The sequence below is a fragment of the Hypanus sabinus genome, chromosome 2 (genome assembly GCF_030144855.1).
Source record: "Hypanus sabinus isolate sHypSab1 chromosome 2, sHypSab1.hap1, whole genome shotgun sequence".
Lineage (NCBI taxonomy): Eukaryota > Metazoa > Chordata > Chondrichthyes > Myliobatiformes > Dasyatidae > Hypanus > Hypanus sabinus.
The window spans coordinates 167,849,981-167,873,191 of record NC_082707.1 but is presented as its reverse complement, the minus strand read 5'-3'; the positions used below and the strand labels follow the sequence as shown (position 1 = coordinate 167,873,191).

General features: G+C 40.0%; 1 protein-coding gene across 9 annotated transcripts in view; it reads right to left on the bottom strand.

The window, feature by feature from the left end:
- eml1 (EMAP like 1) overlaps positions 1-23,211 on the bottom strand; it is a 263,264-nt gene that overhangs the window by 51,093 nt on the left and 188,960 nt on the right. For 7 of the 9 annotated variants that reach the window (XM_059958960.1, XM_059958938.1, XM_059958978.1 and 4 more), the window contains 3 exons: positions 10,810-10,939; positions 1,625-1,759; positions 835-863 (listed from right to left, as the gene is read on the bottom strand). In XM_059958960.1, coding sequence (XP_059814943.1) covers positions 835-863; positions 1,625-1,759; positions 10,810-10,939 — 294 coding nt within the window. Of the gene's footprint in view, positions 1-834; positions 864-1,624; positions 1,760-6,812; positions 7,584-10,809; positions 10,963-23,211 lie in introns of those variants that run through there. The other 2 variants (XM_059958991.1, XM_059958995.1) reach the window with 2 other exon arrangements.

Here is a 23,211-nt window from a genome sequence, read left to right as displayed (position 1 = left end):
CCAGAGATTCAATAGGTTCAAAGTGATACAATTTACCTACATTATGTAATAAAATAACATTATTGAAGATTAGTCATCTTTTAGAGAGAACTTTTTTTTCAGATCTTAACAACATCCTCTAAAAACACTGATTTAAATGCGGATCAAGAAAATGGTGGGCCATTTAGCTGGAAGAGTGTTGCTGCAGAGCTGTATTTCCTAAGAGGGTTGCAATGGAAGACATTATGTATGCAATGTTTATTCCATTCTTCAGAATAAGGGAAGGAAAAAGGGAAATGTAAGGTAAAAAAAAGTAAGGTAACCATGATAATCCACAGCTAAGTCTCCCAAAGGATCTCTATATATAATTTAATATCGACAACAAAGGTGTTTCTGATTGAATGTGAAACATGGCAGATAAATATCTCCTGAAAGGTAGTTGGGTCAAGAAGAGGGCAAAATCCTTGGGAACAAATACCCCATTTCTTAAAAGCATTATTAATTGATATGTAAATGATACATTAACAGAGCATCGTATTGTGACCCATTCCTTATTCTACAAAAATCCAATGCCTAACAGTCAATGGATTTGATATAGGTTTGAAGTGAGTTTCCTTCTTAATGGCTGAAAAACATAGCAAACTTGTGTGGCATTGTGGTCAAATCCCTCATTTCTGGCTTTGCAAATTTATCTGTTTGAAAATTTACAGAAACAAAAACAAAATTATAAAAGTTTTTTATTCAAAAAATTAGAAAATTGAAATGGAAAGAGCAAAAAGCGAGAACGTCACAATTTACAGACTGTCTTGATAAGTTCTTTAGTGCTGAAAATGAATGATTTACAAAATTACTCACCTGCATTATAGAGAGGGTCCTTGGATTTTCTATGAAAGAAAATGCATTAGAATGTATTTTTAGTGTTGGTACCTCTTAGATGGATCGTTTGCATTAAAAGAGCAATTAATGTGTTATATAACTAGCCTAGAAAAATACAGTGATACATTTTGAAACTGCTGAGCAAATGTGGAACCATCTAAACAGCTGTGAGAGCAATGTCAGATGAGAAAGTCAATCATCATCCACATGCCAGCAAGCACGGTGTTGATGCAGGGAACATTCAGTCTACTTACGCCTCGTCATTCTCTCAGGTGCTTAAGACACACAATGGTTAGTATTCAATTCTGTTATCACATCAAGTTATTTCAACATCAATCTGTCCAAAACTATCTTCTAAAGAGGCATTTCAGACGACATCGAAATCCAAACTGGACTGACTTACCATTCGCCGTACTGTAAGTTTGACTTCTGCTAATCAAATTCAATTCATACAAATTCAAACTATTGGAATTAAGAATATAAACTGAATGCTGGTGTTTTGATTTTTTTGCCCTGATTTGCCCCAATAAGATCCTACATTAATTTTTTTACTAGGCATTGAAGAGAGTAATAAATCCTCAGACTGGAGCTTGGAGCTGAAGTTAAAGGAAGCATTTGAAGCCTGAGGGAAAGACTATTAATGACATTTCATCTGTGTTATCAGCTAACCACAATCTTTTGTTACACAGAAGTAGCAATAACATCCTACTAAACTCAATTCAGAAATGACATACAAGTCAGAAAATTGTACATATGCACTTTAACTCACCCATCACTGATCTTTTTGCCACTAGATCCACTGCTGGTTGATCCGGTGCGGGTCCTATTGCTCTTTGAATCTCCGAAACTCTCTCTTCGTGCTGCTGAAGACACACGTTCAGAAGAATTGCTTCTCTTCACAGCACTACATTAAAATATGGTTCATTTGTTCAAAAATATTGACAACTTCTCTGTCATTGTGCATTTATTGAGAAATAATTCTACTTATTTCAAATGCAACATCTTCTAATCATATGTCTTTTCATTCAAATTATTTTTATTCACAACTGTTTTATGTGAAGCAAGCACTCATACTAGCTACGTGTAAAGTAACTGTTGTTGAGCCCTGATGTTGGGTCTCAGCCCGAAACATCGACTGTTTATTCATTTCTATAGATGCTGCCAGACCTGCTTCAGCATTTTGTGTATGTTGTTTTGGATATCGAGCATTTGCAGAATTTCTTGTGTTTGTAAAGTAAGTGATTGTTTTTATAAGAATATACATTTAAAAATCTTAATAATGACAAGGATATTAAACTCTAATACTAAAAGGAATTTGTGTGGAAAGTATCAGCATTATCCAGTCACATGACTTCATACTAGGTTTATCGTATTAGGAATATTCTGTCAGTACAACTGACTGAATATGACAAGCATTGGGCATTTTTTACAGAGCATATTTCCCACAGATGTATGAGTTTCTTTTAACTGTGGCCTTTATACATCAGAGTTGGAAAAATATTGTTCACAGAAATATTGAGAAATTATTTATTTTCACTGTTTTCCAGTACTGGTTTATGATTAGGATGGAAACTGAAATAAACACTTGTATTTCTGCAGTGGCTTTCAGGCACTGGTCCCACCAAGAACCACATTGCCCGATAGACTTTTACTGTAAACTGAATATTTTTGAAGTGTTATCTCTTCTATGATGCTGCGATACTGTAGGATTATGGTACAACTATTCATTACTGGACTCATATTCAGAAGTCAGAATTATTGATCTGGAGACAGGTTTGAACCTCACCACAGCAACTCAGGAATTTTAATTGATATACTTATTAAAGCTGAAAATTGTAAGTCATAAAAATAGCTGGATTGCCAAAAAGCAATTTGATTCACTAATGTTCTGCAAGGAAGGAAATCAACCAACCTTAACGAGTCTGACCTTTATATGGCATTAGATCAAATGGCTAAATCAGTCATTCAGTTCAGCGATTAATTACGGATGGACAGTAGAAGCGGGCCTTGCAGTGATGTTGACTTTGCATGTAAGTACATTTAAAGAGTCCAACAGCTAGTTATCACCCAGAAAGTCTGTGGAATAACAGCCAAATTGTCTGGTTTTGTGATGTGTAAAAATTGACCAATACACCTGGAAAACTCAGACATGATCTAAACCAGAATAATGCCACAGATTTTTAAACCAATTGAGGGATGGGGTGAGGGGTGGGGAGCATCACCTCATCACTGTAACCTCTCAATGCTACAGTAAAGAGTGAAACTTGATTTTTGCCTATTGGCCCCTGGAGTGAGAATTGAATCCACAACCAACTCATTCAAGATTGAATCTGCTTTCCCTGCACCTCTGCTAATGCAATTGCTAAAAACAGTGTGACAGTACGTCAGCCTTCCTTGCTAACTCTCTAGATGAGAAACAAATTAGAGAAACACTGCAGCAGGAACATTTATTGTAATTCTACTATATTATCTGATCTTTGCCACCATATCTTTGGCCTCTGTGACCAACAACTCATTCTTTGTTAAATACAAGTAGATAAATCTAAGTAGTTTTTGTCTTTTTTTTAAATTGGGTTATTCGGGTTTCTTGCTTTGTGGCTGCATGTAAGCCAATGAATTTCAAGGAGTATGATTTACACATTCTTTGATAATAAATGTGCTTTGAATCATTGAAGTGAGAATGATTATCCAGTGTGACAATGCTATCCTATAATTTCTGATAGGTCTTTGTGCAGATTCTCAGAAACATCAATTTGCATGTTATGAATGTCTTTAACATAATTACAACATCCTAAATTCCTTCATCGAGCTATAATCAGACACCCTAATCTGAAGTCAAAGCAGAAAGCACTTAAAAAACTCTGAAGCAATTCTTCATCAAAACAAGTGGTTTTAGGTGGGATCTGAAAGGTTTTAGGAGGAGGCTGGAGAAGCAGTGGTATTTGAGAAGGATGAAGGTGCGGCTGCCAACTCTAAGGATGTTGGGGGGGTGGGTGGTGGTGATGGTGGAAGAAAATTTTGTGGAAGTGACTGGAGTGGAGAAAAGTAGAATTTTCAGACATTTCTAAGGCAAGAGGAGTTTACAGAAATAGGAAGGTGCAAGATCAGAGAGGACTTGAACATCAGTATGATGATTTTAAATTTATGGAATTAGCTAGATCAGTCAGTGATGAAAGTGGCAGGAAAGTAAAATGCAGTGTGAAACACTTCATTGTAATGTTATACCAGACCAACAGAACTCATTAAAAACTTTGAAGTTGGGTAGGAATTGTGCATTAATGGAAGCAGCCTTCTATGCCTATGTTCCTGAGACAGAAAGATGGCTCCTTCATTTGCATCTTAGTATGGAGCTCCAGACTTCAAAACAAGTGAAAACAAATGTCATTTCTTATCCTTGAGGAAAATGTTGAAAAATTAAGGAAAGAAAATAATTGTAAGAGGTTTTGAACAAAAATGTTATGAAATAGAAATTGGGGAGATTTGAAAATTAGAATGCTTGTTCAGCTAACTGACTTGTGAACTTCTCAGTAGGATCAATTATAATGTTCCAGTACAGCAATAAATGCCAGTATACATTCCATTCACTTCCCAAACCTCAACAAACCATCATATCACCACATCTGACTAGCTTTAATGTGCTTTGCTTTATTGTTTTTATTAATGAAAGCCCACCTGTTTTACATACCAGGCATGTCCCTCAAATTCCCAACAGTACAAGATAAAACTTATCTAATGAAGTGTGCATCTGAAGGAAAAGGGTGAGTATTTTATACGAGGTATTCTATCTGTGTTCCTTATAGAAGTAACAATTTAGACTACCTTGGAGTTCTACAGTTTATCAGACACAACATCACCAGAAACTGGTTTTACACAGTTTTCCAATTACATAAATGAAATTTAAATATAATCAACCTTTTGGCTTGACAGGCATATTGGAACAACTAACTGAAAATATTTCAGCTACATATCTGTTAAAGTTGTTTTTTTTTGGAGATCTCAACAATATAAAAAGATGATTAAGCTCATTCGATGTTTAATGTAGTAGCTTTAGTTTTGTTATACAGTATCAACAGTCATGTGTAACAAAATAATTTAATACATCTCAGATACTGTAGCACACTGATACAAAATATCTCATCCTTGTCAAAAATCCCTTGAACTACATTCAAATGAAGCCCCAGAAATGCAGTAAAAAATTGTAAAAGTAATAATTTATATAGCTTTAATCTGTTGAGAGTCATTCTTTTGTTACATTAAAATCATACTAGGGATGAGATTGCCCAATGGATAGCAAAAGAATCAGACTGGAACCAATAGCAGACGTATTCCTGAAATGAAAGAAACTCTTTTCTTCAGTAAACATAACTGCCCTCAGAATCTAAATTTCTCTGATCATTTAGTGTCAAACCTCACATTTAATCCTATTTGTAGATATTCTGTTTAAACGGAACAGATTATTTTTCAAAAATAACTTTGAACAAATCCTATTTCACATAGATAATGAAATGGTTTCTCTGCTGTCTACAGCCTAAAAATAGCAAATAATACTCATAACATGACATTGACCAAATAACTCTAGCCAAAAGTAAAGAAACATGAAGAAAGCAAGGAGGAATTATTTGTATTTATCACCAAGACCTCTATTGGGACGCTGTGTGATGATCTGCACCATAAATCATGGGTTAAAGAAACACATGGACAATAAATGCTCTCCTCCAGTTAGGTACATTGTACTGTGTTTGATGTCATTTTCTCTTCCAGAATTGCTTGGAATATAACAAGAGATAAATAACTTTGCAAATCCTGTGCACTCAGCTTAACACTCCTCTACTTAATGCAATCAATTTGTTTTGCTCTTTCTGGCTATAACCCTTATTTCAAAATGCAATGGCTGCTACTGGCACTCTGTTAGCAGTGCAGGGAAATGTTTAAAAGGATTAATGCATGCTAGCAGAGTCCACTGAAGAAACTTCTATTTAAACTGATTCCATGGTAACCTCACCTTTTAGTAGCTTTATTCAGTTTAGACAAACTAGTCAGACACCCTTGCCTGCTACATCCAGAGATGAAGTGCAGAATGGAAAGAAAAATGCAGAAGGAAAATGAATGTTATGTAGAAAATAAAAAAGGAATAAATAAAAAGACATACGATATTGAAAAAAAATGGTCATAAATATACAACAATGATAGCTTTAAAAAGCTGACAACGAAAATATTCAAAGCATTAATGTACTTGGTGTAGTAAATTGTCCGTGGTCTATCACAACAGCATGAAGCTGGTAAGTAATTAAATGCAACAATGACATAGCACAGTCATTAAATGGCATGACTCGTGAATATATGGTTTTGCAATGGCAGTGTGACAGAAATATTCTGTGGTTTTCTAGCTTAGATTCCTGGTATCCTGAGGAAAGGTAAAATGGAATCTACTAGCAGTCTAAATCGTGGACTGATGAATCACAGAACACAAGAAGGCTATATTGCCTTTGCCAGCCCTTCACTCCCATGTCTTCCCACTCCCTCTCTGCTTGTTCCCATAGCCCTGAAAATCCTGCGATTTTCAAGTATATATCCAATTCCATTTTGAAAGTTAATATTAAATCTTAATTTGCCTCTTCTTTATGTTGTATATTCCAGACAACCGCAATATCTGTAGTAGAAATATTCAATTCATTCTCATCATTATTTTGTCGACCACTTAAAACATTTTTCTTTGCTTACTTTCCCACCTCTCAATTGAAATAGATTTTTGTTATTTTACTTCATCAAACACCTTGCATTTTCAACATTTCTGTTCAAAGTTCTCATTCCTTTCTTATCTACCCATAGAACATAGAATAGTGCAACACATTACAGGCCCTTCGGCCGACAATGCTGTGCCGACCCTCAAACTCTGCCTCCCATATAACCTCCCCCCACCTTAAATTCCTCCATATACCTGTCTAGTAGTCTCTTACCCAGATGGGGACGTTGCTGGCAAGGTCAGCACTTATTGTCCACACCTAATTGGGAAGGGTGGTGGCAAACTTCCTATTCGATTTTCTGCAGTTCCTATAGTGACGGCTCAGCAAAGAGAACGTTTTTAGCTTTCCAATTTCTCAATGCAGCTATTTTCCCTCATTCCTGGGTTCCTTGTACTCGGCACCATTCCAGTAAATCCCTGGACCATTTCCAAGGCAATGACATCCTTCCTAAAGTCGAGTTCACAGATTTGGATACAGTAAGCCAGCTGAGACCTAGCCAGTGATTTCTGGAGGTTCAGGAGAAAACATTTGCTTGATTAGCTGGCATTGAGCTATTTAATCTAAATTTAATGACAATTCAATGCAAGTTTCTCTTTAAGCATGTGTATTACAGGCAAAGTAATTGCTTTATTTTAGGATTATGGCCTAAGAATGTCACAAATCCCGCTGCTGGCAGTTGCTCAGAGCCTGTACGTGTGGCTTAGAAAGTCTAACATGAAGGTTAGGGTTAGTGTGAGAAAGAGACATACAACACATGTTACTGCATGCTTGACAGTGCTCCATCTGGAGAAATGAAGTAGCGCAATCTCCGACACCCACTCACTGCAGAAAAATGGGGCCAAAGGCAACATTTTGTCTCTGTCACAAAAATGCGGACAGATTGAAAATGAGCCATAGAACTTCCAATTGATGAGGAATTTCGCCACTGTTTCTTACAAACATCTTAATCAATAACACCTGGAAATATAGCAGGTTTTTAAAATTCTAAATGCAAAAGAGTGGAAGGATCATTTGAAAGCCCTTTAATAATACCACAAAATGCCTTTATTTAATAATTCAGGATAATTATCTAAAATCGGCTTCCTTAATAATAACTCAATTTATATGACAGGAAATATTATCTTGAGGAACAAATTAAAAGTTATGTCCTTTTTCAGAGCCTATCCAATATTTATTTAACCAGCTATAACATCATTAATCTCTTAATCCTGTTCTGCCAGTTGTTAAGGAAAAAATAACAATCATACAGTTTAGCCTGATTTTAAAAAGGGCTTTTACAGCATGATTAATTGTATTTAAAAATTACTAATACTCTGCTGTAGTGTAAATATATGCCCACTCCACTCTAAAACCTTTCAGCCTGGGTACTCGTTTTCTGCATATTTGACTATAAAGTTATTAAAATACTACAACTAGTCCAAATCAGCCAGGAATAAATTTATCCTTGTAAATTCAATGTAGACTTTTCTAGAACGAAAAAATTTTAGCTTCTTTACAAATTTTGCTTAGCAGTTAGCATAACACTATTACAGCGCCAGCGGCTGGGTAAAATTCCACTGCTCTCTTTGTCAGGAGTTTGTACGTTCTCCCCGTAACCATGTAGGTTTCCTCTGGCAGCTCTGGTTTCCTCCCATGTTCCAAAGATGTATGAGTTAGTAGGTTAATTGGTCATGTGGGTGTAAATGAGTGACAACTGCTCATCAAGGGCCTGTTACCTTGCTGCATTTCTAAATAAATAAACAAATAGATAACATTTGCATCATGTAATATTCATTAAAACATTTTAAGGACAGCTTCATGAACACAGCTAACACAAATAGACTTTGCCTTTGCAAAAATTCAGTTATAAATTAAATCTCAAAAGTCTTTGGGCTTTTTGAGCACCTGCATTTACTAATTGTTAAAGCCATTAAGCCCAGAAGCTTTCTGTTTGGTCTTGTTGGGTTGATTGTGACCGACTCATGTTTCCTGTGTTCTATGATTATTTAAAGGGGACTCCCGTTGTGCTTTGCAAGTGTTGTCCTACTGTGTGTAGAATAATTTGTCTTGTGTTGTCATTCGCTCATGCCTCCAATGCTCTGTTGGTATTTCAGTGTCTAACCTCTTGTTTCTGTCTCTTCATGGGCAGTCTGCTGTTCCTCCACTCCTGGCTTCAGTCATTGACAGCATTAACTGTGACTGATGCTGCCATCTGCCGCCGCTGGGTTGAGTCGGTGCCAATGACCACCCTGACAGAGAGAGTCTGCTGTTCCTCCACACCTGGGTCCAGTTCTGCAAGTGTGCACCATGACACACTCAGGTTTTAACCATGTACTGGAGCTATTCCCTCAGCAGACAATAGGATTGCAATATGCTTGACATACAAATACTAAATGTGAAACTGAGTTAACTAAAACACATTTATCTTCTTTTCATATTCATTAAGGCTGTGGACTTATGTCATGGAATGCAACGTTTCCTCAATCTTCCTCTCTCTATTTGATAACCCTGAACGGCAACTTATTTCAGCTTTCCTACAAAATGTTTGATGCATTGATGTGGAAAAAATGGTTTCTGCTCTTCTCTAATCGCCCATTGATTTTACTGCTTCAAGGCCAGTTAGGAAGAAAAAATATCACTTGGTTTGTCACCTAGAGGCCATCTAGAAAAAATGTGCAATATGAATCAGAGAGCAACTTATAAGAATACTTTTTTAATTTAAAATAACTATACAATAACATACATTGAGAGGAAGCTATTGAATCGTTCTAAGAATAAACTGAACTGCTGATATCTCAATAAGAATATAAGAAATTGAAGCAAGAGTAAACTGGCTCCTTCATGTCTACATCATTTAATAGATTATGACAAACCTCCTATATCAGTGCCACTTTCCTGAACTCCATAATTCTACCTTTACAGTACTTGACTTCAAATACAATCTCTGTCTTGAATAAAATCAGTGACTGAGCCTCCACAGTTTCCTAGAGTAGAGAATTTCAGAAATTCAATATATTTTGGATCAAGAAATTTTTACTCTTCTCAATCCTTCACTTTGAGATTGTGTTCCTCTGTTACAGACACCAAAGACAGGGAAAGGTGAAATCTGCATTAATCCTGTCAAACTTTCAATGCAATAACTTTATATTCTTCTGAATCATTCTGTCTTGCAAATCAATCTGGTGACATTTTGCTGTGCAAGGGTACCGTATAAAATCCAATTCCTGATGCTTATCAAACAATTGGATACTTGTGATACCGGATATCACAAATGAACCTACTACACCTTCAAGGAGAAAGAAGATAAAACTTTTAAGGAAATATATCTGATTCAACTACCCCATGGCTGCTTGGATATCAAACTTTTTTTACTGAGAAATTCAGAAATTATTGCTAGAATGATTGCCTAATAATGCTACAAGCTAAACAAAACTGATGGGAGCCAATGGTCTGAAAATGCTCAAGCTTCCAGTTAACGCTTCGCAATGTCAATTCCAACATGCCTTTGTAATCAGTTCTCATCTTTAATCTGGTGCAGAGCAATCCACGCTCCCCCCCCCCCCCCACCCACACCCCCAACAACACAAACCATTTTTATTTGCACTTTTGAAAACAATTCTTAATACAAATAAAGAGTAATATGTCCCACGAATCAGCTTATTCAGCAATTTTTACCAAATGGAATAATTTACTCATTTGCTTTTTAAATCAGTCCGATTTCTCATCCATTCACAAATTTTGATACAAGATGCAAGACTGCTGAGTGTCACTTCCTGTACATAAGGAGAAGGAGAACAAAATAATTGTTACTCTGGATCCGATGCAGCACAAGAAAAGCACAAAAGTTAAAGAACACAATGATAATAAAAAAACACACACAATATTAATACAGAAGATAGCTTATCCACTATACTGAACTTATCAAATACTATCAGGATGTTTGCATAATACCAGCATAGGACTCGACTCAGTTACTTCCTCAAAAGAGGTAGCTAGACATGGTCTTTTTTGACCGAATGCTGACAGTGATAGGGAACACCTCCAGAAGTAACCGATTTGAACCTGTACCAAGCATAACAAGTTTGAAAAGGACTCAGTGGAAATTTGGCAACTGATAAAATGTTTAATACAAATAATGAGTTCATTTAGATATAATGTGATTTAAGACATATGAAGTATTACAGTGCATATGATGAATATTATTAATTACATCTGCTACTTTGGTTTTTACCTTTTGGTTGCTGATGTTATATCCTTCCTGGTTCCAGAAGGAGATGGTAGAGAGCCACTTACTTTCTTTGGCAGTACTGTTCCATTGTTAACTGTAGGTCTTAATGGCAGGGTTTGCACTAAGGGTCTCGCTGCAAAGCAAGCAAACATATCACTACTCTCTGTGCAGTATCGTTCTTATAGTAAATAATATTAATAGTCTACAATGCAAAGATTACAACCTTCACAGCTGTTTTAATTTAGGAGATTAAACGCGTTCATATCCTCTGCCAGAAAAGCACACAGGTGCTGATGAGTTGCTTTAAACATCTAGTTTACCATGTTAAAACAAGTAAATCTAAAGTGGTGAGTTAGCACTCATCAGAACCATTCTCAGAATGATTTTCTTCATGAAGGTTCACCAAAAGCATATTGCATCATAAAGTGCCTTTCACTAATCTTTATATTTTAGGATTTGTCTCCTAAGAGGCTCTTGGTTTCCCATTAGAGTCTTTGAACCCATTTTGGAAAGGGCTTCCTGCCCTGTAGCATTACTACCAGCAATCAGAAGTCCATCTCTTTGATACTTGAGAGGACCAACTAAGGCAGGGAAGCAGCTCAGAATAAACAAGGCTGACAGTGAAAAATCTACCTAACCTTTGGCAAACAGTTGTTCATGTTTAAGTTTTCCATGCTGTAAACAGACCCCGAGGCGTTGCCAGGGGGTAAATAATTACCTGGATAACATTACATTCAGAAGTTCACCCTGAGGCATTCCAATGTAAGTGCAGTTTTCAGTAAATATTTCACTATAGAAGTTTTGTGATCAACAGGAACTATACCCTGATAGGATGGGTCACAGCAATAATATCCACAGCCAGCATAAAGATCTCCATTTACAAAATTTGTGTCACATTTACTATCACACAGAATAGGGTCAGTTCAGCCAGTGAAAATTGTGGTCAGGGATAAGAATTTAAATTTGACCACTTTCAGATGGGCGCGTTAATGAAACACATAATCAATGCAAACACGTGCATAAGTGTAACTTTCCGGAAAGATTGAACAGGCTTTCTCCCCCAGAAAGGTTTAGACTGATGAGTGAACTTAGGGTGATGCAAAAGCTTGTGCCATGGGGGCACAGCTGCTGCTTTACAGCACCAGAGACCTGGGTTCAATCCCCATTTTGGCTGCTGTCTGTGCAAAGTTTGCATTCTTCCTGTTATTGTGTGGGTTTCCTTCCTAGTTTAAAGATTGGCTTTGTACATCAAAACATTGAAATGCGTTGTCTGCTCTTCCATCACAAAGATGTGCAGGTTGTAAGTTGGCTGGCTGCTTCAAAGTGTTCCCTGTGTGTAAATGAATAGAAGAATCGGTGGGAATTGGTGAAAGATTATTATAGTTGGATGGTTGACGGCTGGCATGCACTTGATCGGCCAAAGGGCGTATTTCCAAGCTGCCTCTCTCTAAAACTTAAAGAGAATATACTTCCTTTTGCAGACAAGGCCAAACCAATGAGACATAATTGAAATCCAATATATCCAAAAGGAAGTTGTGGAGGAACTGCATTAGATTATAAAATTTGCTACCACAAGGTGCAGATTTGCATGGATCCATTTAAGGGGTAGTTGGATAAACAAATGAGCGAGGAAGAATACGTTGGCTGAATTAGACAAAAACTCATGTTAAACAGAAACCCCAGCACAGCCATGATGAGTTAATGACCCTTTCCATGCCATAGAAACAATATAATACTTCATGCTAGCATTCAGAATTTCAAATGTGCTCCATAGGAGGTCTTTGAATTTATGTCTAATTTTTAGCCTTGGCGCCATCTGCCCAAGTGAAATAAAAACATATCTTGACCTTTCCCGAAAGGTTTCAGGATACTCTGTTTCACTGACATTTCCCATGTTTTTTTACCATTATTTCATTTCAATGTAATTTTCTACTTCACCCATTGAGATCCCTATACTCATTGAGTCTGATTTCAGACTTGCAAATCTTTTAACATTAGAAGGTTGGGTCTGTACATCTGTGCAGTTCACCCCCCCCCCCCCCCCCAACAATCTACCAACAGCAGTTCCAATTTATCAGGTTCAAATATTGACTTCTGGAAAAATAATTCCTGGAGGAATTGAAATCATTATTTCTACACAACACACACAAAATGCTGGAGGAACTCAGCAGGCCAGGCGGCATCTATGGACAAGGATAGTCAACGTTTTGGGTCGAGACCTTTCATCAGGACTGGAGGAAAGGAGATGAGGGTCAGAGTTAGAAGGTGGGAGGTAGGGGGGGAGGAAGAAACTCAAGGTGATAGGTGAAACCATTAGGGGGTGAAGTAAAGAGCTGGGAAGTTAATTGGTGAAAGAGATGCAGGGCAGAGAAGGGGGAATCTGACAGGAGAGGACAGAAGGCCACAGAAGAAATGGGGGAGGAGCACCAGAGGGAGGTGATGAGCAGGTAAGGAGATAAAGTAAGAGCGGGAAAAGGGAATGGGGTATGGTGGGGGGTGGGTGTTGGATTACTGGAAGTTTGAGAAATCATTGCTCGTGCCATCAGGTTAGAGGCTTCCCAGACGGAATGGTAGGTGTCGCTCCTCCACCCTGAGTGTGGTCTCATCGTGACTGTAGAGGAGGTCATGGACTGACACGACGGAATGGGAGGTGTCGCTCCTTCACCCTGAGTGTGGTCTCATCGTGACTGTAGAGGAGGTCATGGATTGACACGACGGAATGGGAGGTGTCGCTCCTTCACCCTGAGTGTGGTCTCATCGTGACTGTAGAGGAGGTCATGGACTGACACGACGGAATGGGAAGCGGAATTAAAATGGGAGATGTCTATTATAAACACACTGACTCTCACTGCTACCTGGACTATTCTGTTTCCCACCCTGTTACTTGAAAAAATGCAATCCCTTCTCTCAATTCTTCCATCTCTGCCGCATCTGCTCTCAGGATGACGCTTTTCATTCCAGAACAAAGGAGATGTCCTCCTTCTTCACAGAAAGGGGCTTTCCTTCCACCACCATCAACAATGCCCTCAACCACATCTCTTCCATTTCACACACCCCACCAGGGATAGGGTTCCAATTGTCCGCACCTACCAGCCCACCAGACTGCGTCCAGCACATAATTCTCCGTAACTTCCGCCATCTCCAGTGGGATCCCACCACCAAGCACATCCTTCCCTGCCCCCCCACCCCAACTTTCTGCTTTCTGTAGGGATCGCTCCTTACACAACTCCCTTGTCCATTCCAACCTCCCCGCTGATCTCCCTCTTGGCACTTATCCTTGCAAGCAGAACAAGTGCTACACCTACTCCCTCACTACCACTCAGGGCCCCAAACAGCCCTTACAGGTGAGGCGACTCTTTACTTGTGAGTCTGTTGGGATCATATACTGTATTCAGTGCTCCCGGTGTGGCCTCCTGTATATCAGTGAGACCCAAACTAGATTGAAAGACCGCTTTGCCAAGCACCTAAACTCCGTCCGCCAGAAAAAAGTGGGATCACCCATTTTAATTCCATTCCCATTCTGATACGTTCACACACGGCTTCCTCTACTGTCACAATGAAGCCACACTCAGGTTGGAGGTGCATCACCTTATATTCCATCTGTGGAGCCTCCAACCTGATGGCATGAACATTGATTTCCTTGAGCTTCTGGTAATGCCCCCTCTTCATCATTCCCCATCCCCTTTTCCCTCTCTCACTTTATCTCCGAACCTGCCCATCATCTCCCTCTGGTGCTCCTCCCTTTTTCTTCCATGGCCTTCTGTCCTCATCCATCAGACTCCCCTTTCAGCAGCCCTGTATCTCTTTCACCAATCAACTTCCAACTCTATACTTCACATCCCCCCCCACCACCACCCGGGTTATACCTATTACTTTGTGTTTTTCCCTCCCCGGCTCCCACCTTCTAAATCTGAGTCCTTGGCTTTTTCCCCACCAGTCCTGATGAACGGTCTCAGCCCAAAACATCCATCGTACTCTTTTCCATAGATGCTGCCTGGCCTGCTGTGTTCCTCCAGCATTTTATGTGTGCTGCTCGGATTTCCAAGCATCTGTAGATTTTCTCTCGTTTGTGACTTTCTACACAACCATCTCTTCCAGACCATCAAGCTTTCCCTGTAATGGCTTAACCTATTCTGTTATTTTTGTTCTGCATAGTAACAGGTTCATTCTGACCAATGGGCTCATGCTATCCAATTACATCTGTGTGATCATACTAACCCACCTATTCATCCTTGGAATGTGGGAGGAAGCTGGTGCTCCCTGGGGAAACCCACAAGGGGAGCACGTGCAAACTCCTCACAGACAGCAGCAGGGACTGAACTCTGGTCTCTGGCACAGTGACAGTGTTGTGCTGGCTGCCTCGCCACCAAGCTGCCCCTTATTTTCTTCGTCAGTTTGGTTGTTTGCATCACAACCAGGAACAAACACACTTGCAAACAGGTCCTCGGCTCATTACCTTACCAAGCACATTAACTAAAACGGTAGCACCCCCCCCCCCCCCCCCACCCGCCACAGCTTGTCAGAAAGGCTTTTCCATTTAACCATGTTGTCACTTTTTCCTTCAGCGTAAGGTCAATGTATTCTCAAAATCGACTTTTCTTGAGTATTCATTGCTAATTCAGAGCAAAGAAAGCAGTTGTGCCGATGAGCGATGGCTGCCTGCCAGGACCCCTCTGTGACGAACACGTTGCTGCAGTGTTGATATGAATGGGACCGCCAGCAGCATGTACAACAAGTCATTTGGCAGATAGTCTTTAACCTTCATCAGGCAAGCTCGACCATTGGTACAGTACCATAAACATTATGATTCCCTCATGAGTAATTATTGAACTAAAATGTTATTTTTTTTTTAAAAGATCTATCTACAAATTAGGAGCTAATGATGTATATTATTTGTGCCATTCCTTCTCAGCCACTGAATAGAGAGGCTATGTCTCCAAAACACTGCTTCATTGATTCATTAGTTAATCTATTTAATGACCGGACTTGATCATTATGGCAGAGAGGAAAAGCAGAGGGATATGGCTTGTTCGCCTTAAACCTGCTCTCAGTCAGCCATTAGACAAAAATAATAGAAGGTAAATTGACAAATTACATTTCAATGAAGTACAGGGTTGTTGAGTTAACTACAAAATGAAATTGGATAATGGCCCGTTCAGCTTTAGGCCCAAGTCATATTGAGTAAAGACTTGCTAATGGGAAAAGTCTTATCCAGGGACTTTACAGAGAAGTTTTATTAACGGTTTCAGGAAATATTGAATCTGGAATCATCTAGCCTCTCAGCAACAACGTTAGATTAAGGAAACAAAATTGAGGAAAAATAATGAAGAAAACTGTGACAAAAAGGAATTGGAAGAGTAGACAAAAATGACGATTCTTTCCAATTTATAGAAATAATTCCCAATGCCCAATGGGAGGGTACTTTGGTTTCAGAAACAGCAGGAAGTTTGCCACTGGTGAGAGAAGGCAAGACACAATGTCAGTAAATCAGGGTTAAGAACCAGGAACTCCCCCACTAGCTTAGTGGAGTTATATTTTACTAATAATATTAGTAGCTATTGCTGCAACACACACAAAATGCTGGTGGAACGCAGCAGGCCAGGCAGCATCTATAGGGAGAAGCACTGTCGATGTTTCGGGCCGAGACCCTTCGTCAGGACTAACTGAAAGGAAAGATAGTAAGAGATTTGAAAGTAGTGGGGGGAGGGGGAAATGCGAAATGATAGGAGAAGACCGGGGGGGGGGGGGGGGGGGTGAAGCTGAGAGCTGGAAAGGTGATTGGCAAAAGAGATACAGAGCTGGAGAAGGGAAAGGATCATGGGATGGGAGGCCTAGGGAGAAAGAAAGGGGAGGGGAGCACCAGAGGGAGATGGAGAACAGGCAGAGTGATGGGCAGAGAGAGAAAGAAAAAAGGGAGGGGGGAGAAAAAACAAAAAAAAACTAAGAAGGGGAGGAGGGGCATTAACGGAAGTTAGAGAAGTCAATGTTCATGCCATCAGGTTGGAGGCTACCCAGCCGGTATATAAGGTGTTGTTCCTCCAACCTGAGTGTGGCTTCATCTTGACAGTAGAGGAGGCCATGGATAGACATATCAGAATGGGAAGTGGAATTAAAATGTGTGGCCACTGGGAGATCCTGCTTTCTCTGGCAGACCCAGCGTAGGTGTTCAGCGAAACAGTCTCCCAGTCTGCGTCGGGTCTCACCAATATATAAAAGGCCGCACCGGGAGCACCAGACACAGTATACCACACTAGCCGACTCACAGGTGAAGTGTCACCTAAGTGAAGTAGCTATTGCTGTTTGTTTTATTTATTGTTTGTTTAACTTTCAGGGTTCTTTTGAAAGCCCTGACCTGGAGTTACACACTGACAGTTCTTTGCGGGTATGGGACCCGCTCTCGGGGTTTCATGAATGGCTGTCGTTCAGCATGCTAAGGGCCCGGCCTAAGAGCTTCACTTGCCTTCAGAGGACTGAGATTTTGTGGCTCTGGATATGGGGGGGGGGGGGGGGGGGGTGGAGCCAGAGGTTGGTGCCTCTACAGGAGATCAGTGTGTCGTTGTAGATGGAGGATCTCTGGCTGAACCGAGATCCTTGGGCACAGAGTTCGGGAAAAACAACACAATGCACTTTTAAAACCGTAACCCAGCGAGTTGTTTCTTATGTCTCCCCTTTCGCTGTGAAACGGCGACACCTCTTTCTCCCTTATTAGGGAGAGAGAGAGTCTGTGGTATGTCGAATACCAGGTGAAACAGTCTTTGGGGTAACTGCAAGTCTGTGTCTTTGCTGTTGCTTTGCTCACGCTTCAGTGCTCGGTGGCGGGTGCCGATGCTTTTTCTTGCTGGTGGGGGAAGAGGGATTGTTGCTCACTGCCGTTTACACGCGGGAAGGAGGAGAGCTGGGGGGGGGGGACTTTGGGGTTCTAATATTTAACTGTCACTCGTTTTTTGGAGGCACTCCTCTGTTTTTGAAGATTGTTGTGAAGTATTTCAGGATGTATATTGTATACTTTTCTCTGACCTTAAATGTAACTTCGAAACCTTGAAATCTTATTGTATCCATCTTATAACATCGCACATAGTTTTTTCCAACTAAAAAGACAGCCTAAAAGGCATCCCAAAACTTATTGCACTTGTTCTGTAGAATAATTAATGGGATGTTGGATTCATTCATACATCTGAAATTTTCTTCAATATTATTCAGGATGTGAGCTTGAATAATTCATTTCTTCCCAATACATGCTTTTTCTCAGTCTCATATTATCACAATTTACAGTAAACCACCCCCTCCACCCCATCAATACCTTGAGAATACGGCACTGTCTCTGTGCATTCATCTGCTTATTCAGCCAACAGTCTCGAATGAGCCATAATTTCCTCTAACACAAATCAACTAATATACTAAAGCTTCATGGCCACACTACTGCGACTGCTTACTATTCTGGTTTTTGATTCAAAACCAGCTTTCTAACATTTTCTTTCCTGCACTGGCTTCTACCTCAGCTCAACAGCTGCCCCGCCTCTCACCTGCAATTCCACCATCTTCAGACTCAACTCTTTCACACTGCCTCTTCCTGTCCGTCACTGCATTCACAACCTCCAACCCCCTTTGATTTCAACACAAGCTAAACCCTGCTGGCTATATTCTGTTTTGCAGAGTCCTGCTCACCTTTCACCTCTGCTCTTACTGATCTACATTGACCCTTGGTACCCAAATAACACTTCTGGCTCTACACATTCCTCTTGTCCTTAAAACCCAAATCTGACAAACCATTTACTCAATTCTCCAACCTCCTGACATGCTTTTGTTTTCCATTATCTTTCCATGTTCAAGGTGGTGTTTAAATGCAAGACACTGTTAACTAGAGTGCAATGTTTAGGTTTAAGAAACTTAAATTAACAAACTATACATACATTGTGAAAACTATAAATACAATATGTGTAATTTGTTTCTATGCCCATACATTACATTTATACAGTTTTCACAATTTGTATAATTTGTTGATTTAAGCACAAGATCCTTCTTTAATTTGTTTGTTAATGTATGTTTGTCATGCTTGTAATGTACTGTGCTGCTGCTGTATGAAGTTGATTTTCAAGGCATTTATGTTCTCTGTAATGTATGCCGATGCAATAAACTTGAACCTGAAGTGGCCTATTGTAAATCAATCCATTAACTAAATGCTTTATGCAGGCAAAATAATTGGATCAGATTACTTTCTCAAGTTTTCCATCGTAAGTGCCTGATTCAACCCAGCAACTCATGAGATGGCCACTGTACTGTTAGGTGGAGCCCAAAGATCATGAAGGACAAGTGGAAGAATCAGAATCAGGTTTATTATCACCGGCATGTGACGTGAAATTTGTTAACCCAACAGCAGCAGCTCAATGCAATACATAATCTAGCAGAGAAAACAAAATAAAATAAAAACAGTAATAATAATAAATAAACAAGTAAATCAATTACATATATTGAATAGATTTTTTAAAATCATGTAATAACAGAAATACTGTATATTTTTTTAAAAGTGAGGTAGTGTCCAAAGATTCAATGTCCATTTAGGAATCGGATGGCAGAGGGGAAGAAGCTGTTCCTGAATCGCTGAGTGTGTGTCCTCAGGCTTCTGTACCTCCTACCTGATGGTAACAGTGAGAAAAGGGCATGCCCTGAGTGCTGGAGGTCCTTAATAATGGATGCTGCCTTTCTGAGACTCTGTTCCTTAAAGATGTCCTGTGTACTTTGTAGGCTAGTACCCAAGATGAAGCTGACTAGACTTACAACCTTCTGCAGCTTCTTTCAGTCCTGTGCAGTAGCCCCTCCATTCCAGACAGTAATGCAGCCTGTCAGAATGCTCTCCATGGTGCAACTATAGAAGTTTTTGAGTGTATTGTTGACACGCCAATTCTCTTCAAACTCCTAATAAAGTACAGCTGCTGTCTTGCCTTCTTTATAACTACATTGATATGTTGGGGCCAGGTTAGATCCTCAGAGATCTTGACACCCAGGAACTTGAAGCTGCTCACTCTCTCTACTTCTGATCCTTCTATGAGGATTGGTATGTGTTCCTTCATCTTACACTTCCTGAAGTCCACAATCAGCTCTTTCATCTTACTGATGATGAGTGCCAGGTTGTTGCTGCGACACCACTCCACTAGTTGGCATATCTCACTCCTGTATGCCCTCTCGTCACCACCTGAGATTCTACCAACAATGTTTGTATTGTCAGCAAATGTATAGGTGGTGTTTGAGCTATGCCTAGCCACACAGTCATGTGTATATAGGCAGTAGAGCAGTGGGTTAAGCACACACCCCTGAGGTGCGACAGTGTTGATTGTCAGCAAGGAGGAATTGTTATCACCAATGCACACAGATTGTGGTCTTTTGGTTAGGAAGTCGAGATCCAATTACAGGGGGAGGTACAGAGGCCCAGGTTCTGCAACTTCTCAATCAGGATTGTGGGAATGATGGTATTAAATGCTGAGCTATAGTCAATGGACAGCAACCTGACATAGATGTTTGTGTTGTCCAGGTGGTCTAAAGCCATGTGGAGAGCCATTGCGATCACGTCTGCCATTGACCTATTGTGGTGATAGGCAAATTGCAGAAGACAAGGACATCCTATTCTTTAAGCACTTTCCATTATGTGGTTGCAAGGCAGCCTTAACAGAGGTGTGACAGGAAGCAGTTCACCTGCACAGCTTATCCCATTGGCTTATCTAGGGCAATGTACAATATGCAAATCTCATCACAGTAAAATAGAAATGGTCATGAAACACCCATCATCTTATTACAACATTTTAATTAAATATCTAACACTCAATCCATCATCTTTGATTAACAATGGACTTGATAGTGCTAGAATTTTACAATGCTACTGTAACTCATCAACACCTTCCACGTATTTGCAAATATTATTTTTTTCTCAGGGGAGCTCAGTGAAATGCTTACCTGATTTGCTATTTCTGCCCTGTTTATCTGCCTCTGTTCGTTTAGACGTTGCCTGATCTAAAGGTCCATAAAAAGGTACATTTGGCAAAGACAGACAGAAACAGAAGAGGAAAATAAAAGGTAAATGTGACAGAAGTATGAAAAATTCCAGAAAGAAACATCTAAAGGTGCAATAAATAAAAGATCAAAGTGTTAAGCAAATGAAAGCAGAGTGGCTATGAAAGGGAGACAGTATTATCCCAAAACAGACTGCAATTTAAAAACCTCTGAATAAAGAACAGGAGCTCAAAATATATCAAAATAAATGGACTCTAATTAGAGGGACTCTAATTTAATTTTTTAAAAGCTTTCTAAAGATATAAATACTAATGCATTTTAACTGCCATCTCACAGCATTACTGTACTGTTTACTTTTGCTGTGCTTTACGACATGCATTTTGAACCATAGAACATTATAGCACAGTACAGGCCCTTCAGCCCTCCATGTTGTGCTGACCCATATAATCCTTAAAAAAAGTACTAATCCACACTACCCCATAACCCTCTATTTTTCTTTCATCCATGTGCCTGTCCAAGAGGCTCTTAAATACCCCTAATGTTTTAGCCTCCACCACCATCCCTGGCAAGTCATTCCAGGCATTCACAACCCTCTGTGTAAAAAACTTACCCCTGATGTCTCCCCTAAACTTCCCTCCCTTAATTTGGTACATATGCCCTCTGGTGTTTGCTATTGGTGCCCTGGGAAATAAGTACTGACTATTCCCCCTATCTATGTCTCTCATAATCTTGTAGACCTCTATCAAGTCCCCTCTCATTCTTCTATGCTCCAAAGAGAAAAGTCCCAGCTCTGCTAACCTTGCTTCATATGACTTGTTCTCCAAACCAAGCAATATCCTGGTAAATCTCTTCTGCACTCTCTCCATTGCTTCCACAACCTTCCTATAATGAGGTGATCAGAATTGAACACAATACTCTATGTGCGGTCACACCAGAGATTTGTAGAGTTGCAACATGACCTCTCTATTCTTGAACTCAATCCCCCTGTTAATGAAGCCTAGCGTCCCATTGGCCTTCTTAACTACCCTATCAACCTTTGTTCATCCACACTCTTAAGTAACTGACCATTAACCCTGTACTCAGTCTTCTGGTTTGTCCTTCCAAAATGCATCACCTCACACTTGTCCGGATTGAACTCCATCTGCCATTTTTCTGCCCAACTCTGCAGCCTGTCTATATCCTCCTGTAACCTTCGACAACCTGCAGCTCCATCCACAACTCCTCCAACCTTTGTGTCATCCGCAAACTTACTCACCCATCCTTCTGCCTCTACATCCAGGTCATTTATAAAAATCACAAATAGCAGGGGTCCCAGGACAGATCCATGCAGCACTCCACCAGTCACCGACCTCCAGGCAGAATACTTTCCTTCCACAACTACCTTCTGCTTTCTTCCTTTAAGCCAATTTTTTATCCAAACAGCCAAGGTTCCACTTATCCCATGCCTCAGGACTTTCTGGATGAGTCTCTCACGAGGGACCTTGTCAAATGCTTTGCTAAGGTCCATGTAGACCACATCCACTGTCCTACCCTCATCAATTTCTTTTGTTACCTCTTCAAAAAAATTCAATCAGGCTCATGAGGCACTATCTTCCCTTCACAAAGCCATGTTGACTATCCATGAGTAGACTGTACTTCTCCAAATGCTCGTAGATCCTATCCATAAGAATCCTTTCCAGTAGTTTGCAGACCATCGACGTAAGACTCCCCGGTCTATAGTTCCCAGGTTTCTCCCTATTACCTTTTTTAAACAAGGGAACTATATTTGCCATTCTCCAGTCCTCCAGCACTTCCCCTATAGCCAAAGAGGATTCAAAGATCATAGCTAATGCTCCACCAATCTCTTCTCTCAATTCCCACAACAACCTGGGGTGTATCATACCCGGCCATTATCAAGCTTGATGTTTTTAAGAAGATCCAGCTCTTCTTCTTCCATAATCTCCACATTTTCCAGCACACAGGCTTGCTCTATTTCAACCTCACCCTGATCAAGATCCTTTTCACTTGTGAATACTGAAGCAAAGTATTCATTTAGGACCTCCCCAACCTCCTCCGCCTCCAGGCACATGTTGCCCTCTTTTTTCTTTAGTGGTCCCCCCACGTTCTCGTCATCCTCCTATTCTTCACATACACATAGAACACCTTGGGGTTCTCCTTAATCCTACATGCCAAGGCCTTCTCATGCCACCTTCAAGCTCTCCTAAGTCCTTTCTTTAACTCCTTCCTGGCTACCCTATATTTCTCACGAGACCCTCCTACTTCCTGCTTCTTATATCTAACATATACTTCCTTTTTCCTCTTGACGAGTTGCCTCACATGTTTCGTCAGCCACGGTTCCCTTTTCCTACCATTTTTTCCTTGCCTCAGTGGGACAAACCTATCCTGAACCCAGCTCAAGTGGTC